Here is a 19,174-nt window from a genome sequence, read left to right as displayed (position 1 = left end):
TCTTTTATTGTCAAATATGTGAACTGTTGCATGGAACATCTTTTGTGACACACTTACTTTGTTATAAATAGATCTTGATACCATTAAGGGATGCATGGTCCAAAATGAATTAAAAGGAGAGGGTAAAAAGGCAATTAATAGGGGGAGAAGGAAATTCATGGCTAAAGGGTTCACTTTGGACAGAGATCAACCTTTCATTAAAGCTGATATTTGGACCCAATTGCTTTGGGTTAAGGATTTTTAGCACATTTGTGTCTGCATGACAAACTCTTTTTCTAATATCTGAATGAACAGACTCATAGTACCAGTACATTTCTAAGAGGTCATCTGTGTGGTTTTGAGGCTGTGAAGCTGACTGGGGGATTCAGGCTGTGTGTGCATGGCTATATTTCATAGGGTTCAGAGGGAGACTGTGGGTGAGAGGTGGACAGGAGTGGGTTCACCAGTTGGGTCCTTTATTTCTCCTAAATAAACAATAAATGACCCTGTCTGGAGAATTGTGTATCTCCCCTCAGTCCATGACCTCGGGCCTCCATTGGTCACAGGACTTCCAGGGAATGAAGGTTTGATCTCGACTCCACACCCAGAGCTCCAAATTGTAATCTTGAATCTGGAGAGAAAAGGAGCTCTTGCAAAAGCTAATGGCCGCCCAGGAAGACCCTCCCGCCTTGTGCAGCTCCAGCCTCCCCAGTCCCACCAGTAGCCATGCACTTCCCCATGTCTCTCCCCCCCGCAAGCACACATGGTCCCACCCGCCTCCTCCCACTCCTCCCTGGAAACCCGAGGGTTCCAGCCCATGGAACGGATGAATTGGTAGTGCAGTTTGTAGAACAAAGGACGCTGGGTGTAGCTCTTCCCATAGAGGAAACTAAAGATGCCTTGTTTAGGAGCCTGGTTGTCCTCCTCCACGTCATTGGCCAGGTAGCTGGGGAAAGAAACCAGGTTCTTCCACAGGGGCACAACAGGAAGAACCTCCCCCCTGGAGTCAGCTTCCCCAAAAGGAGGCCATAGCTGGGCGTGGTGGCACATGCCTGTAATCCCAGCAGCTCAGGAGGCTGAAGCAGGAGAATCGCATGTTCAAAGCCAGCCTCGGCAACTTAGCAAGACCCTGTCTCTAAATAAAATATAAAAAAGGGCTGGGGATGTGGCTCAGTGGTAAAGTACCCCTGGGTTCAATCCCCAGTACAAGAAAAAAAAAAAAAGGCCAGGTGAAACATCTTCAGGGAGGACTTCACCAGCCCTATTAAGTGTTATGGAGGACTATCCCTTTGTCCAGAGGCCCCTGATGAACAGACACAACCTGATGCTGAAGACAAACACCTTTGGAATGCCTAGGGCTGCCTCCTGCCACCCTCTCCCACTGCAGTTGACATCACTGTTTCCCAGTCTCCATCCTCACCCCTTTCCCTTCAGCTTCTTCCACGTGCTCATACCCTTCTGAGGGAGGGTATTTAGACCAGCTGAGTCAGGAGGGTCCTTGATAAGCTGGAGCAAAGGGGGTTCCAGAGAGAGAGAGAGAGAGAGAGAGAGAGAGAGAGCTGAGAGAAGAGGAGCCCAGAGCCTTGGGTGGTAACAAGCAAAGAGAGGATGGGCATGTAAGACTGTGGTCTTGGGCTTGGAGCCCAAAGCACCCCAAGCAGAGGCAATGCCTGCAAGAAGCTGCTGAGCCCTGAAGGGTGGTGTTTACAGGTCACAAAGAGGCCAGGACCTTGAGAGCATCCCATTGGAGCTAAGCGGAGGCAAAGAGAAGAACTGTGGGGTTAGAAAGCCCTCGCTACTCCAGGCTGGGCTGGAGCAGGAACACAGCTAAGTGGAGAATGACCTCACCTTGTCCGACAGCCTCGGATTCTTGTCCCAGGCCAGGAAACTTTTGACAACAGGATCCTCTATGTACAGGGCCCCGACATTAGGTTGTGTACCAGAGTAAGTTTCAATGGGAACTAGATAGCAGGGTGGAGAGCCAGATCTCCCTTGGAGAAGGTTCTGGATGGGAGTCTAGGGTAAGGCAGATGGAAAGAGGACAGAAACATTCACTGGGCAAGACTCCACTCTTTGACCTGAGACTTGACAGAGAAGTGACTGAAATGAATGAGAAGTTGGGTGGCAGCTGGAGATCTCTGCTATTATAAACTTTGAATGACCCACGAGTGCACAACATTTATGTACGAATACACCAGATCAGAATCAGAGACTTACTCAGGTCGTTTTCTCACTTGATAGTCACATCAGGGTGTGAATATGTCCAGGATGAGGACATTTTGAGCCATAGTATCTGCAAAATCTCAGTTTTACAGGGGGACAGTTGGAGCCAAGTTCTGTGATCCCAAGTTGGGACCTTTTTAAACTATTGTGTAAGCCTCTGACATCTAAGAGTCTCTGAGGGGAGCTGGGTCCTGAGTTCTCCAGGCACGGGAGCTCAGAGCTAGCAGGGCATCTTTGCCATTGGAAAAGTGCAGGAATTGGAAGTTTCTTCTTTGTGTAAAAAAAAAAAAAACAAAAAACAAAAACGGGACTGGAGGGCATTAACTAGGGTCTCTCCCTACATGGTAGCCTGAGGAAGACCTCATGGTGCTCTGGTCACAACAAGTATAGGTACCGTCTCTTCTGCTTCATCTGAGCCCACACGGTGTCTCCACATCCCAGGGTGCTTAGGCTCAGGGTCCAGCTCCTCCAGCTCCTCTTCTGAATCAGATGAGCTCCCTCTTCCTCTTTCAGCCAGAGGACTTAGTCTGGGGACTGAGTCCAAAAAACAGACTTCCTCCAGCTCCTCCTTTGAACCTGATGACAACTCTCTCTTCTTTTTCTGACTGGAGAATTGAGGTAGTAGGCTGGGGTCTACCCATGGGACTCAGTACTAAGAAACTTGAGTAGAACCATCTAAGCTCAATTCACCTCCCAAACCCCAATTTGGGGTTTGTTCCATTTCCCTGTTCCTCAAAACTCTTGCTCATTATGAACAATCACTCTCATGGGCGGAGTGACCCTTCTTACATCCCCTTAACTCCCTTTCTTCTGTGTGGTTCACATCTCCCAACCTAATTCCTTTCTTTGTAGGTTTTCCATCCATGTGGACTTCCTTATCCCATGTCCTGTTGCTCCTCTAAAACCAAGTTTCCTGAGTCCATCTTTCTGATTTTTCTACCCTTTTCTTTTCTAGTCATCTCAAATCTCTTGTTGCTCTGGCTCCTTTGCCTGATGGACCTGGGACTTTATCATTCACCATCACCTTCAGGCTGTACCTTGAGGTGCTAAGCTGGGAACTCTGGTCCTCAGACTGGGAGAATGATTGACAAGTAGCTATGAGTTCTCACAAATTCTCTTCCTTTCCAAACAAAGTATACTCTGATCTGTCCAAACACTTTTTCCAGTTTCTGGTTGAACTCAAACCCATTCATGCTTCTCCAGACGGGGGAGAAATCAGTGGTGGAGAACAACCCTGAAAAGAAACTATTGACCACTGTGCTACCAAGGACCCATGGAGTCAGACCCTTTCAATCAGGAAGGTTGGAAGCCTCTGTTGTCATTGCTCATTCCAACCTGGTACCCCGTTTGAAGGAAAACACCTGTAACTGACAGACTGGTGTATACACCTGTCCTGGAGTTCCAGGGTAGGAGGTATCTATGCCACTGACCCTAAGTCTGTCCATCATGTCTAACTGTCCTCCAGGTCTTCAGCTCCCTCTTTCACTTCTCCCCAAAACATGCCTCCTTCTCTCAACTCTCCACTCAAAACATGCTGTATTCTCATTCTCCCTGTGCACTCCCATTTCAGAATTCAGTCTGGTGTGAGAATAAAAAGAATGATAAGGAAATTTAGGGAAAGAGGAAATGATAAGACATCTCAAGAGATAAATAACTATGTAAGAAATATCTCAGGTACACTGAATTTTCTGCTGAAAACGTTAAATAAAATCACTTGATTTTCAAGTTATTCTAAGTGTTACTGACCTTCATTCAATTTAGGAATCTGCACTGGTGATACATCCTAAAGCATCTTTAAGTTCAGGAGATATTTTGAGGACCTAAATCATTGAAATCTCTACATATGCTCACACACTCTTCAAACAGTGTCTAAAATTTCAGGGAGTCGATGGAACACCTCAAGCCTGCCTCTCTACTCCAATTAATCTCTATCCTACTTAGCAATTTTAGAGCACAGCTATTGCTCTTGACCTAAATAGTTCACTACCACTTAAGTACCCTAAGGAAAATGTCGCATGTACAAAAAGAACAAATGGAAAAATCCACCATTCTAGAGAGATGATTTTTTTTTCTAAGAAGGTGGAAAGCATGTGGCATATGACACAGCACTCACTGGAAATGGGGATCTCATTCCAAACTTCCTTAGGCCTCTGCTGTCCACCTAAGTAGCTGAGTTGTGCTTTGTCTTTCTCAATAAAAGTTATTGTTAAAAATACACAAAACTTAATATTTTAATCTTTGTAAAGTGTAGAGTTCAGTGGCATTAAAAACAACCATGTATCACTCAGAAAAGAAGGTACATTCCCAGACATGGGTTGTTAGTCGGTTTCACTGCTGTGCAAACATTGTACAGTGCTCTTAGGCCAACTGAGGTGGCTATGGCATCATTATAATAGGGTATCAAATTTTGGAACCAATTCATAGATGTGGTGCATTGGTTGGTCCATTATTTGCCCAAATGTCATCATGTGAAGCCTGACTATACATTTTCCTTGTGCGACAATCATGATTCATCTCCAGAGCTTTTCATCACTCTAACCAGAGACTCTGCACCCATAAAATAGTAACTCCCCACTTCTCCCACAGCACCCACTGACCACCATTCTACTTTCTGTCTATGAATTTAACAACCCTTGGTGCCTTATCTGTCTTGTGGACTCACACAAGTACTTATTTTTGTGTGTCTGGCTTATTTAGTTTGTGCATTGTCCTCAAGGTGCTATATTGTTGAGAATATGTCAGATTTTTCTTCTTTCTTTCTTTTTTTTTTTTTTTTGGTCCAAATTAATGGTTTTATTTATATCTTTAACACTAGCAGAGGAGTCCAAAACAGACTGATGTCCATTGATACAGTTTCAATGTAATAAAGAAAGAGCTGAACTATGTACAGTGAGGCCCACACCAGTCTTTTCCTAATTAGCAGTTTCTCATTAGTAGAAACTAAAGACACTTTTTTTTTGCAATTTAATTTAGGATGAAGTAATGCAACTTTTATAATTCATCACGTAAGTTGTCTTGTAAGGAGAAAATACTAAAAAAATTTTAAATGTGTGTCACCACCTCTATGGGTTGACAGCTTCGCCGTCACCTTGGCCCCTTGAAGTCTGGTCTCATTACAATCTAACAAGAGCACTTCCGTGAGGCCCAGAGGGGACTTCATGGCCATGATGTCCAGCGGGAGGCAGGCATGCAGCACTATAATGAGCACAGAAGCTACCGTCCTCTTTCAACTCCGTAAGGAAAATCCTGACTCTCATTCAGATTAACTGGAAGTGAGCCAGGCGGCAGAGAAGCCAGTGAAGAAGAAAACCTTTCTTTCACACAGAAGAGGGGCACTCCTTCAGCCCTGTCTAAAGTGAACTCTGGGCAGAGTCCTGCTCCTTCAGGAGAGTGCACTGAGGGTCGGTTATTGCTAGCAAAGCCAGAAAGGCCCCTTTCCCACCAGGAAGGTATTTCGCATGGAAAGGCTATTGGATTGGCTTGAAGCCCTCTGAAGGAGGGTGTGGCAGCAGAGGCTGGCCTGTACTGCACGGGAGGCCTCTCCCCTACTAGCCACCCCCAGTATCTCAGGGGCAGTCTGGATCGCCTTGTTGCCAAGGCTCCCATACACCTATGGAGCAGAGGTTGTCATCAGGCCCTTGCAGAGAAAGAGCCACCCCCATGCTCTGCCAACAACCTTTAGAGCTGTCAAAAGCCCAAAGGGTCACAGCTTAGCTGGCCAGAAGAACAGCTTCTGAAATGTTGACTGTGGGGGAAGGTGAGAATCCAAGTCAGGGCCAGGTCCAGTGGGCCAATGTCTTTGAAATAGGGGTGCCAGCGATGTGGGCAAAAGCATGGCAGTGAGCAGCTGATAAGGCCACAGTTACTGACCCCACCTCCTGGTATCTACACTGGGCAGACATAGGCAGTAGGCACTGAGGAACTGAGGACTGGAGAGCAGGTGGGCAACACAGGACAGATTTTATCAGATAAGAGAGGACACCCAAATAGGTACCTGCCCTATTGACCTCGAATGTCCTGTGCCAGGTGGAGAACTTTGGAGCACGGTGAGGTTCCTGAGAACAGTTGGTGAGCAGAGACAGGATGGGATGGGCACTGCTCCACAGGTGACATTAGGGCTCCTAGGAGGACACTAACAGTGCTACATCTCCTGGTCTGCTATAAAGTAGTAAAGAAAGGGCTTTATTTCACTTTCGTTCTTAGGAAACAGGGGATTGCCCTGCAGAGGTTCTTGATTTGCAGAAAATACTGCAGATAATGACAAGGTGCAGGCAGAATCATGGGTCACCTCTGACCCTTAAGGCAGGGGGTGGGGGGGAGAGGGGGGTCCAGTAGTTGGGCTTTCCAGGGGGCCCCTGGAACCCTTGGGCTGAGTGGACTGTGTCTGGCTTGGTTACTGTGTGGTAGACAGACTGGTCAACTGACAGGTGCCCAGGAAGGTTGTGTGCCTGGGAGAGACAGGGCAAGCTTTCCAAACAGGGAAACTTCTTGGCAAAAGCAGGCCCAGAAAAGCTGGAACCAAAATTTTCAACTCCAGTGTCCTGACTGCCTCAGAGGAGCAAAGATAAGGAGCCAGATGGGGAGGGCCCCTGGTCCAGCTCCAGAGCATCAGATGAGATTACAAAAGGATCTAAGGGGGGTGGTTTAGAAACAAAAGAGAAGTTTACACATCAATGTTGGTTTTGAAACAGTCTTTTTGAGCTCAGGAAATTGAAGGCAGATACCATGTAAAGAGCCCAGCCGGGCTGTCTGTCCATCCGTCTCTCCTGAGCAGCTCTGAAACTTCATATATAAATGAAGTGGTTCCGTTTGTGGTTGATCTTTTTCCTACAAGTTGGGCAAGTATTAGCATTCTTTAGGGAATCATGGAGGCACTGGTGACAGAAGACGTGGCCACATTCTGTAGAGACAATGAGACGTCCGTTCTGCACCATCTCTGAGTATCCGTCCATGCAGATGGGACAACTGAAGGTACCAGAGGGCCTGAGTCCTGTGGCCCCCTCGTCCCTGGCGTTTCTGGGAGTGTGGGTGATCCCATACACATCTCTGTCCCTGGACAACTCCTCATCATCACTGCCCACCACGCAGATGTTGGCATGGTCTTGGCATAGCCTCCTTGCATTCCTCCTTTCGTCAACAATCTCAATAGAGTCATTGTGAGTCAGGTCCACCACCACAGGCTCTAAAGATTCACAAGTGAGGTCCACGATTTCATCTCCAGCAGTTTCCACGAGTTCTATGGGTTCTGCTTCCAAGGAAATCTCAGGGGTGGAGGCTGCCTCCCGAGTTCGCTTCTGGACTTGTCTAGAACTTACAGTTCCATCACGATGCTTTCTCTGAGGGTATTGTACTCATTATGATCCTTGGCTCCAACCTACAGAAAGGGAAGTGATCTCAACCCAGGTTTGCAGCAAAGCAGAATATTCAACCTCTCATGCCAGCTGGTTACTCATCCTCTGGCTTAAAAGAATTTGGAGCCAGGCAGATTTCAGTATCTTTGAGTCCTGTCCCAGGGTTTAGCTGGTCTGGCAGGCGCTGCCACCAACACTTTTCCTTCTTTCTTAAGGGTGATAGTCCAATTTGTAGATAGCCTACACCTTTTGTCCATCTATCCATCTATCTGCAGGCATTGGGTTGCTTCCACATTTGGGCTCTAAGTCTTTTTTTTTTTTTTAATCCACTGTTGGATCTTATTGACAAGAAGCACATCTGTTATTCATGTTGTGCTTGAGGTTTACTTTGTATTTGAATGTCTTCCATGATTCTAATGATACCACACTAAGCAGGAGTGAAGTCAAGTTGGTTCATGCCACAAGCTGGGAGTGAGCATCCACCATGTTAGGCAGCCATAGGTTCACAGTTGAATGAGGTCCCAAAGACCTTACAAGAGAACTGTGAGTTCCTCTGCATCTTCCTCATAAGCCTGAGCTTCCCACTGAGTCTCTCCCTGATGGGACAGGAATGTCAAGAAGTAGGTCCTAGGGGCTGGGACTGTGGCTCAGTGGTAGAGCGTTCACCTAGCATTCACCTGGGTTCGATCCTAACATCACATAAAAATAAAGTCATTGTGATAAAAAAAAAAAAGAAGTAGGTACTATTGCTGTAGATGACCAATTGCCAGTATGCTCTGATTATCCAATTTTCATTCATAACACCTTCAACCATCAGAACTGGTTAGGTCCACTCACAGCAACTCAGAAGTTCAATACTCTCTCTAGTGGACAACTTTGTTTCTTTTCTTTTTTTTTTTCTTTCTTTCTTTTTTTTTTTGTTATCAAGATTGATCTCAGGGACACTCTACCACTGAGCCACATCCCCAGCCCTAATTTGTATTTTATTTAGAGACAGGGTCTCACTGAGTTGCTTAGCACCTCACTTTTGCTGAGGCTGGCTTTGAATTCACAGTCCACCTGATTCAGCCTACCAAACACTGGGATTACAGGCGTGTGCCACCATGCCAGCTTAGTGGACAGTTTTCTAATGCACTCATGTGCCAATGACTGTTTCAGTCAATGATGCACTACATATGCATATGCCCAATAGGATTATATTGCTTAAGGAAATTGGAGCCATATTAGCTTATGTAAGTGCAGTCTGATTTCCCACGATGATGAAATTTCCTAATGGCATGTTGATTAGATCTTATCTCTTAAGTGCTGAATAACTATGTAATATCAATATTCTGGTCCTACTAAAGTTTATCTCCTGGACCATGAAAAGCCTCACTTATTTCGGCCAAAATTCAAGTCCTGTTTGGCATATTCCTATCTCTTCTGTCCATCTGGTCTAAACATGCAGTACCCATTCTTTATTTTATTATTATTATTATTTTTTGCATACCAGGGGTTGAACTCAGGGGCACTCAGTCACTGAGCCACATCTCCAGCCCTATTTTGTATTTTATTTAGAGACGGGATCTCACTGAGTTGCTTAGTGTCTCACTTTTTCTGAGGCTGGCTTTGAACTCGCGATCTTCCTGATTCAGCCTCCCGAGCTGCTGGGATTACAGGCATGCACCACTGCATGCACCCAGCTCAGCAATGCCCATATGTTAGTACTTTGTCCAAAAATGGAGTAAACTCCCAGGTTTCTTCACCTCTCCACTTCTCTTTTCCTCCTATGGATGCAGCTGATGCAATAATGATGAGAGTCATACCAGAGTGATATCAGCATGAACAGAAATTCTTTGCAAATACCAGACTTTCAGCATAGGGTCACATGGAGAATCACCACACTACAGGTGCCTGGTCCTAGCTTCATAGACTCTAAATGAATTAGACTGACAATGTTTTCATGGTTGTATTTTCAAAATTGGAAATCTCTGGTTGGAGAAGGCAACAGAGATCCTAAAGAAATTAAAATCACTATAGAAATAAATAAATAGGAAACATTTTTGTAGGTAGTTAAGGTATAATGAGGACCTGACAATTTAGGACTCTGACACGCCTTAAGTCTTCCACTGAGGGGGACCCTCTGAACCAGGTTGCAGTCCTCTTGGAGTTGTGACAGTCCCTGACTCAGCTTTGGGGTCCATGTGAACAGGAGACTTACAAGGAAGCTCCAACCACCTCCTCCCCAGAAGGTTCTCCATGCCTTGCTGAGTCGACTCCTCTCACCTTCCTGTCATCTAGCAAGTCAAAGTCTCTGGACTTCAAAGAGAAGTTCCCCTCTGTGACGCAGAGAACCAGTGAAACCCTTTGGAAAAAGAGAATGAGTGCCAAAGGTAGACTTTCGATGCTTTTGCCCAATATGAATTCAAGGGGTCCAATTTTCTGCCCCAAATGAAACAAGTTTAAAAAATGGGCAAAATATATGGAATGTAATTTTTTAGGAATTTAGATTTCTGAGAGAAGAGGCAAGCCCAGAGAGAGCCCAGCTCACTGGCCAGATAGGGAGTCTCCAATCTACAGAGCAGGAGTGTACATGGGGCCAGCAGTGTCCCTGAACAGAAAGGAGAGAGTATCTAAGGAGATATGGCAGCCAGAGGTTACACAGAACTAAAAAGGAGCAAGGAGCAGAGACTCTCAGTCTTGGGTTGCATGAGGTGGGAGCACAGTAAGAGGTGAGAACTGGGGTCCAGGCAGATTCACGCTCAACCCCTCTTTAACATATGGTTTCCTAGACATCCAAGCATGGCTTCTGTCCTCTCCTTGATGCAGAAAAGCACATAGAGAAATGTCCCTGGAAGTTGGACATGTGATCTCTCTGTCACCATTGTCACTTTTAATCCCTCAACAAGGACTTAGACCAGGCCATGCTCAACAACAGCAAGGGCTGGTCAAGAGGTTCCCAGACCTCCCCGACAACTGCCTCCAGGTAGTAGCACTGGACAAGCTCACACTTGTGCAGGATGAGCTGAATTCCACAGATGGGCTGGGGACACCAAGATATCAAGATAGGTTATGCACTCACTCACTGGGGATGAACCAGTACTTAGTACTGAGGAAATAGGATTTGGATGGCATTGCACACAGTGGCAGATGGTGCAGCCTAATTATTATTGTGGTTGCCTGCAAAGAAATGGCTGTTTAATTCAAGACTTTGCTGAAAGTTATGGGAAGACTTGATAGCATCCTTTAAAGGCATAAATATAGTGGAAAATCCCTAAATTCTCAATCCAAGCATGCTCTACAATTCTTTGTACTATAATAATATATTTTTCCACTTGTAGATATGAACAAATTGACAGGATGAGCTGTCAATATCATACTCTATTAAGCTGAAACTTGGTGAGAATCTGTGCACAATTTGATAAATTTATTAATAGTCAGAGTTATCATAGTAATCAAAAGGGATATGTTGAGAATGTCATAGGACCTTTTGTACCCAGCAAACACACCCGTTGATTGACTACTACAAGCCACGTATACCAGCCTCTGGCCTTTGTTTCTGATTAAGCTGGCCCTACTGTCAGGTTTCATACCTGCAGTCCTGAGGCTTATTTGCCCTGAACTATCATCTACACTCTATCCTCTACAAAAGGTAACCAATCAGATCCCAGTGTGGATTCAGGAGGAGAGAGTGAAGGAGTTAAGTATTCAGTTATTCTAGAAAGAGAAAGTTTACCCATGGAAGGAACTGGAGACTTCCAGACCTTCTTTGATATAGTTTGAATCTGGAAGGCTTGGTCCCCAGCATGATGCTTCAATGAATGAAGTGATGGGACATTTAGTAGTTCCTTCCTTAGTTAAAGGAAGTTGTTCATTGGGCTGAGCTCTAGAAATAGGTAGTATAATCTCAGCTGCTGGGTTTCTGTTCTCGAGCCTAAAAGGCTCAGGGGTCACTCCAGTTGAACTGGGCTAACTGGGCTGCAAAAAATAACCACACAAGAGACACAAATACCTTTTTCTTTGGGGTCTCTGTGATGGCTCCTCTGACCTTAAGGGTCCGCAGAAAGAGAGAGAGCGAAAGCACGCGCTGACCCCTTTTATTGAGGGAAGCTATTCAAATGAGGCAAGGGGTCAGGTTTCAGGCGGCTGAGTATCTTCATGATGTCCACTGTCAGCAGGTTGACTGACACCTGGGTAGGCCACACCCAATGGCACAGTAAGAGAAGGGGACACACACAAGGCACTTCCATGGAAGATTCTACCCTAAACCTAAACAGGGCAAGGGGTTATATTACAAAGGAACAGGTGAGCATAGCTTCACCCATGGGGCTGTAGCAAGACACACCCATGCACGAGACACCGACCCCTCTCGGACCCAAGAAGGGTGGGGAAAGCTCTGCCACATTTCTGTGACTGAGAGCCTCAGCACTCAGTCAGGGAGTGTGACTCAGTCACGTGTAAGGTTGGTCTCACACATTCAGTCTCTTTCCCCCACCCCTGCTGTCCTGGGAACTGAACCCAGGGCCTCATGCAAGGTTGGCAAGCACTTTAGCACTGAGTCACATCCATGCCTCTTTCTCTCTTGCTTAAGATAAGGAGCTTTGCTCCTCTATATGCTGGCCACCAGGCCCTTCTCCTCACCAAGCCCCAGAACAATTGTGCAACCCATCCACTTTTTTTTTTTTTTTTTAGTTTGAATCCTGGAATGCTTTACTGAGCTACATCCCTAGCTATTTATTATTTTTAAAAAATGTTTAATTTTTTTTTAGATTTTTAGGTGGTCACAATATCTTTATTTTATTTTTATATGGTGCTGAGGATTAAACCCAGCGCCTCACGCATGCCAGGCCAGTGTGCTACCACTTGAGCCACATCCGAAGCCCCCCTAGCTATTTATTTCTTGTTTTTTATTTTGTGAAAAGTTCTAAGTTGCCTAGGCTGGCTTTGAACTTGGGAGCCTCCTGCCTCAGACTCCCAAGTTGTAGGGTCTCCCAATTACAGGTGTGTACCACCAGGCCAGGCAACCTGTCCTTTTTTTACATTGATTATTGAACATATTTTATTCCAGTAACAGAATGCTGACTAATACATTTATTGACTCAGTAATTAAAAAAATTTTTTTTCAGGGCATCTACATAGAGATAGATTCTGCAGACATTTGACCAAGAAGGGAAAACTCAACTTTAAGTGAGAGCACATATATGAATATGGGATGCTTGATTCAAGAGTCTGAATATAAAATGCTGCTTCCTAAGCTTTTGTTACTCAGCTTAGGAGAGGGGTTCTTACCATGTTTGGCTGATTGAGCCAAAGTTGGAGCAGAGAAGAGAGAGATGCAATTACATTGAGCTGTCAAGCAGTGCCTTGGCCTTTGTTGAAAGACTCACTGTTCTGAATTTCATGTGTTCATGGTGAAAATCTTTGATTTTTTTCAGACTTTAGTTCCTTCATCTTTAAAATGGGATGACAGTGTATTCTACTTCAAGAACTTCTGTAAGGAGCAAGTGTGTTATTGCATTTAAAGCATAAGAAAACTACCTAGAGACGATCAGATTCCTGCCAGCAATTTTCTTATTTGTGGTGGGTTTTACCAAAAATTTTTAACCCACTTCCTTGGGAAGGTCTTCATTGCATGAATCCCTTGTGGTTTGATGAAACTAAGTGAATAATTCCCGCCAATGTGTTGGTAATACAAATCATGAGTTTAGCTTTTAGGGTAGAGTGATGTATTTCCAATACCAAGTTGGGGAAAGCCTCTCTGTCTGGCATAGCCACCACCAGGGTTGGAGATGCAGCCATTTCAAGGACATGTGTTTCTCAAGGACCCAAAGATAGGCACAGCCTGCATAGCTACTGAAGACATACAGTGGTGCAATACTATACCTTTGTTGTTCAAAGCCACTGAGATTTCTGAGTTGTTTCTATAGCAAACTGACTAGTGTATTGGTCTGTTTTCTGTTACATGTGGCAAAATACCTGAGATAACCAACTTAAAAGGAGGAAAGGTTATTTTGACTCATGCTCAGAGGTTTCAGCCCAAGGTCACTTGTCTCTTTTATTTTGGGCTTCTCAGTACCCAATTAATATATCATGGATAAAGCATATGGCACAGGAGATCTGTTCACCTCATGGCAGACAAGAAGTGAAGAGAGAAACAGAAAGCGGCCAGGGTTCCATATCCCTTCAAGGAAATGCCCTGAAAGCTAGGCCCCATCCTAAAACTTCCACCACCTTTTTTTTTTTTTTTTTGATAGCAGGGATTGAACTCAGGGGCACTCAGCCACTGAGCCACATCCTCAGCACCATTTTTGTATTTTATTTGGAGACAGGGTCTCACTGAGTTGCTTAGAACCTTGCTTTTTGCTGAGGCCAGCTTTGAAATCATGATCCTCCTGCCTCAGCCTCTCAAGCCATTGGAATTACAGGTGTGCATCACCACTCTCAGCTCTACTACCTCCTAATAGCACCCCAGGCTGTAGACCAAACCTTCAATGCATGGGCCTTTGGGGACACTCCTGATCCATACTACTACACCTAGTGCATCCTCATTTAAAATCATTACCAGAAATTAACTGAAGATTTTTAGATTAAAAGTTGCTATTTTTAGAAGTGTTACCTGTCAATCAGCCTAAATTGTCTGAGAGTTCCTAAAGATATCTGCTCTCCAGGTCAAATATCTGCAAAACAGTATTATATAACGCAAGTAACCAAAATGAGGTATATCAGCAGTGGTTCAGTTCCAGCTGGTATTACTAGTGGTGTGAGCTGCTGGAACTGAATCTGCAGCTGTGCATGTGTGCAGTCTCCTTCAGGATGTTTTTTTCTAGCTATTGAAACATTTTTTCTGTCCAATAAGCGTATGTCATTTTTCTTGATTCCTGCTTTGCAAAGCATATGGGTAGAGTGTTGGACTTACCTCGGCTGCTTCTCTGCAAAGTGGCGAGGTTTGTGGCAAAGCAGATGACTATAGGAAATAAGAGTTTCTGCAGAAGTAATAGATTAGAGACAGTCTAATTCCCAATTGTTTGATCTTTAATTGAACCTGGTTAAATCCGTCACCTTTGCTCCATGAGGCAAGTCCAGGGAAGGTTTGAATCTGAGTTTAGGAGGCTATATAACAGAAGCTTAGAAACTTGGATTCACTTCACAAATCCATGCAAAATCAGTTAAATAAACATTGTTCAACAAATACTAACTATAGCTTTATGGTCTTACCAGTGGGTTCCCTTTGGCAAAGGCTATCTGAAATACAAGTGCTAACCCTAAAAAATGGAGACATTGTCAAGAGATTTTTGGTGACATTTAATGCCAGGTAACAAATTAAATAAAACCAAGTATCATGAAGAATTATAATCATAGGTACAATTCCATTAAAATCTTACCAACAAAACTGCATGTGGGGATATATGTTATGTCACAAGTCTATGAATAAAAGAGACTATTTGCCAATTTGTTTGGAAAATAGATTATATACTAGAAAAATTTAAAATTTAATAGAAGTTAATGCTAAAAATAATGAAATAAGTTGCTATCTCTGATGAGGCAAATCCTTTGCAAGCAGGAACCAAGATTGATTTAGGAATACAAACCAAAACCACCATGAGAAACCACTTCACAGCTGTAAGGATGGCTATGATAACCAAAATGGAAAATAACAAATGTTAGCAAAGAGAGAAACTAAAACTCCTTTAACATTTCCCATGGAAATATAAAGGGTGGAAAACAGTTTGGTGGCTCCCCTACAAGTTAAACATAGACTCCCCCTGTGATCCAGCAATTCTACTCCTGCATATGTATATCCCCAAAGAAATGAAAACAGGTATCCAAAGGATCTGTATACATATGTTCACAGCTGCATGATTCATGGCAGACAAAGAGGGAAAACCACACCAATGTCCTCTAGTGGATGAATTGGTAAACAAAATGTGCTTTATCCATATGAAAGAATATTTTCAGTCTAAAGACAAAAATGAAGGGCGAGATGTGCTGACGTATAGATGTAAATATACATCCATTATGCTTTCATTATCCCTCAGTTGCAAATTCACCCTTTTGATTATTCTGTGATCATGAAGCTGGTCCTTGCAAATCTCTCTTTGTCAGCCACAATATGTTAAACCCTATCTGGAAGGAATGCTGGGAGAGAGACGTTGTTCAATTCATTCTTTATCCCTCTTTTGTTAGATAAGGGAACTGGGCTCAGAAAGTTGCCCTAGTCACATAGCATAAGTGACAGCTAGAGCTGAAGCTTGGGTCTGCTGCTGGGGCCGCCAAATTCACCTGCTCTGAAGTTTTTTTACAAAGGTGGCCCCTCTCCATCTCCTCTCCACTGCAAGCAAACATCTGGAAACCCTCATTCCAGAGCTTGGGTTTCTTTCCCATTGCTCACTCTGACCTGCTTCCCCATCTTGGTTCCCAGCTGCCTCATCCCATGTGGATCCTTATTCTATCTAGCTCCTGGACAAGGACTTATGTTTCTACACCATCTGACACACCTGCATTGGTGTGCAGAGTGCAGGGGTGCTCTGTTGGCTCAAGGAGGCACTGGAGTGGGGTCAAATGTTTGCCTTACTCATCCAGGTGGCTGGAGGCAGATGCTGAGACTGAAGAGGTTGACACCAGTCATCACCTACTTAATGACCTACAACTACAGGTCAAGAAGGAAAGCTTACCTGACTTACCCAACCCCACAGAGACAAAAACCTGCTGGAGAATGTGGGATTTGATTTTTGCCCTATCTTAAGTGTACATCATATTTTTTATATTGTAATTTTCCTTTTAAAAATTTTTTTGGATGGGGCTGGGAGTGTAGTTCAAAGGTAGAGTGCTTGCCTAACACGTGTTAGATCAGCACTGCATGAAAATAAATAAAAGTTTTAAAAAGGGGTGGGGCTGTAGCTCAGGGGTAGCGCACCCCTTCCAGGCATGTATAAGGCACTGAGTTCCATCCTCAGTACCATACAAATAAATAATATTGTGTATCCATCTCCAACTTAAAAAAATCTTAAAGGTTAAAAGAATTCTGGAGTACTTTGTAATTATCACATAAATGGATTTATTATTTAAGATATTCTTGTGAAAGTGCATCTTTATGTTAAAATACATTGTGTTCATTATCCTGAATATATTATTTTTAGCCTTTACTTTTACCATATTCTTGGACATTGTTATTTGCATCTTATAGGTTTTTGTTTTGTTTTGTTTTTAAGATGGGACTGGGGTTGTGGCTCAGTGTAAGAGTGCTGGCTGAGCTGGGTTCCATCCTCAGCATTGTAAATTGAGAACTTAATAAATAATAAATAAAAGATCACATTTTGCTTGTTGACAAAAGGTAGAGACTGTCTCTCTTCTCCCTTTTGCAGAGGTTTTCCTTTAGAAAACTGGTCCTAGGAATATTTCCTGTCTCCCTTTGATTCACATCTAAATCTTTTAAAAAGTGGTATAAGCTGCTTGCCAGCATTCCAGCCAGGAATGCATTTCTAGGCCGGAGTCATCTCTCTAAGATGTAAACCTTGAGGAAGACAGCGTCCCTATGTCCCTGTCACCTTGGGAGTTTGGTGCAGGCACCCTACTCTGAGCTGTATCTACCCGCTTGTCATAGAGATGTGAGAAGTTTTGCTTTTCGTTGGGATAAAGGCAAGAGCTCGGACGACCACCTCGATTACCAGATGAACTCAGGATGAGTCCTGTGAGAATGGCGAGCCCACGGTGCGTCAAGTGCTTTCACCCAGGACCAGCTGCAGTTTATCCTGAGCCCGGGTGCACGGGCTGGAGAGTCCCTGCTTGGTATTAGAAAGGCGAGGCGTCCTCCTGCAGTCTCCTTAGTGGTTCACCTAGGATGCGCATCACAGTCTGGCTCAGTGCTTCCTTGGGATAAAAACGGTTGTCTTCACTTTCTGCATTTGTGCAGAGGAGTTCCTGGGTTGGCAGATTTTGTTTTTACTATTTCCCCCACCAGCTTTTAAGAACCAATTAGGCCAGAGAACTGTTGCATTATTTCAGCCCCAAATAGTGAGAACCCATTGTGCTTATGGTCTCCTTTTCGAGGATGGACATTTGTAGCTAACTCTAAACGTGATCTTCTCGGACAGGCAAAGTCACAGGTGGTTCCTTTCAGTTGGTGTGCGCTGTCTTTTTGCAGTTTGGGCACATTACTCGTGCGATCTGGAAAAGCTACAGTTTCTGTCTTCTTTCCCTTCCTTGGACAGCATCGCTGGACAACTGCTGTAGCCTAGCCTTTGAGAAACTTCTGCAGGACACACCCTTCTTCGGTTTGTCAGAACTTGGGTCCCTACCGAAGGCTCTGAGGAAGGAGAGAACCTGGGCTCCCGGGACCAACCACTCAACCCGCTGCTAGAAGCCGAAAGGGACGGGAGACAAATGCGAAACCGAGCGCGGGGTTCGCGGCGGCCAGGGCTCTTAGCACAGCACCTCTTAACTGCAGGACGAGGCAGAGACCTTTGCATCGTTCCCTAAGTCCGGCGGCGCGCAGACTTTTGGGAAATAGAGTCCGTGTAGGGGTCCCGCGGGCTTCGGGAGGCGTCCTGCGCATGTGCGCTTCTCCCCGTGTGCGTACTCACGCATGCGCCTCGCCGCGGCCTCGCCTGGCTTCCTGTCCATCCAGGTGACCGCCGCCCCGGTTCCCAGGCTGTGCCCTCGGGTGGGCGAGGATTTGGGAACTTGTGGGGTGCACGTCGACCGGACGGGCTGGCGTCAAGTGTGCGTGCCTGTGTGATCTAGTGTCCGAGCCGAGGCTCGAGCGCGACTGCCGAGCCCGCGGCGCGGGGCCCGATTGTTAGGAGGGCAGCGGCGGCGGCGAAGGGGCAGCGGAACCCGGGCGGGCGGTGGCTTCCTTGGCAGCCAGGCCGGCGCTCGCGGGACGGTGAGTCCTGAGGGGGCGGGTCTGGGCCCCGCAGGGAGGCGCGGCCTCAACTTGTGCTGTAGGCCCAGCTCTGGCCTTTCAGAAACCGAAGGGCCTGGCAAGGGGCAGCGCGACGGGCGGGGCGTAGCAGCGGCCAGCTGGAACCTCCCGGCGCTCTGTTGCCCTCGGGGAGTCGCGGGACCGAAGCTGCACAACCTCAGAAGGGGCAGTCGTGGTTTTGCTCGCCGCCATGAGCGGATTTTAGGTGCAGCCACTACTTGGTGGACATTAGCGCCGGGGGCACGGAAGGGTTTAGCGGTTTCTCGGTTTGGGGGCCAAGGCGGGTTGCACGGTCTTGCTCGGTGGGAAGATCTGGAAGGACACATGGACACCGGCCTCAACTGCGACTTATATCTGCACCCCATCTTCCCCTTCCTCCTCTCAACACTTCTGTCTCAGTGTGTCAGTAAACCTCCACGGGCACCTCAGTTCTGTGTTGAGTTCCCCCTCGCCCTTGTAGAATCATAATGCAGCAAAGGAAAAATCTTATTTCTTTGGTTGGTAGAGGAAGGCTTTGTGCCTGACATGGTGGATGACTTGATCAAGGTCATGGGGTTTGTTGATAGGATTGCATTTAATAGTAGTCAAACTTTCAAGCCAACGTTCTGTCTACTGTATCCTAGTTTTCTTTTTTTTTTTTTTTAAGTTAGTGCACGAAACCAGGCATGGTGGCACATGCCTGTGATCCCAAGGCCTTGGGAGGCTGAGGCAGGAGGATTGC

The 19,174-nt window shown here is 45.4% G+C and overlaps 2 protein-coding genes across 4 annotated transcripts in view; one reads left to right on the top strand and one right to left on the bottom strand.

The window, feature by feature from the left end:
* Positions 1-6,986: 6,986 nt before the first annotated feature.
* LOC143384912 (E3 ubiquitin-protein ligase RNF4-like) lies at positions 6,987-18,645 on the bottom strand. The gene is made up of 3 exons (XM_076840074.1): positions 18,501-18,645; positions 9,819-9,871; positions 6,987-7,538 (listed from the first exon to the last, which is right to left on the bottom strand). The coding sequence occupies exons 1-3, from the start codon at positions 18,643-18,645 to the stop codon at positions 6,987-6,989; spliced, it is 750 nt and encodes a 249-aa protein (XP_076696189.1).
* The window catches only part of Rbak (RB associated KRAB zinc finger), a 19,109-nt gene continuing 18,075 nt past the window's right edge, over positions 18,141-19,174 (top strand). For all 3 annotated transcript variants that reach the window (XM_076840469.1, XM_076840468.1, XM_076840470.1), the window contains exon 1: positions 18,141-18,414. The gene's annotated coding sequence lies outside the window, so the exon portion shown is untranslated. The remainder of the gene's footprint in view (positions 18,415-19,174) is intronic.

Source organism: Callospermophilus lateralis, chromosome 19 (genome assembly GCF_048772815.1).
Source record: "Callospermophilus lateralis isolate mCalLat2 chromosome 19, mCalLat2.hap1, whole genome shotgun sequence".
Taxonomy (NCBI): Eukaryota; Metazoa; Chordata; class Mammalia; order Rodentia; family Sciuridae; genus Callospermophilus; species Callospermophilus lateralis.
The sequence above is the reverse complement of the archived record's forward strand: the minus strand, read 5'-3'. Positions and strand labels throughout refer to the sequence as shown.

What these genes read in the sequence shown, in the direction of transcription:
- LOC143384912 (XM_076840074.1), bottom strand. Translation starts at nt 18,645, where the DNA reads ATGGCGGCGAGCAAAACCACGACTGCCCCTTCTGAGGTTGTGCAGCTT. An exon ending in GCCCCTTGCCAGGCCCTTCG is followed by an intron (nt 9,872 to 18,500) that starts GTTTCTGAAAGG and finishes TCTGCGTCACAG; the next exon opens with AGGGGAACTTCTCTTTGAAG. An exon ending in ACTTGCTAGATGACAGGAAG is followed by an intron (nt 7,539 to 9,818) that starts GTGAGAGGAGTC and finishes CAATACCCTCAG; the next exon opens with AGAAAGCATCGTGATGGAAC.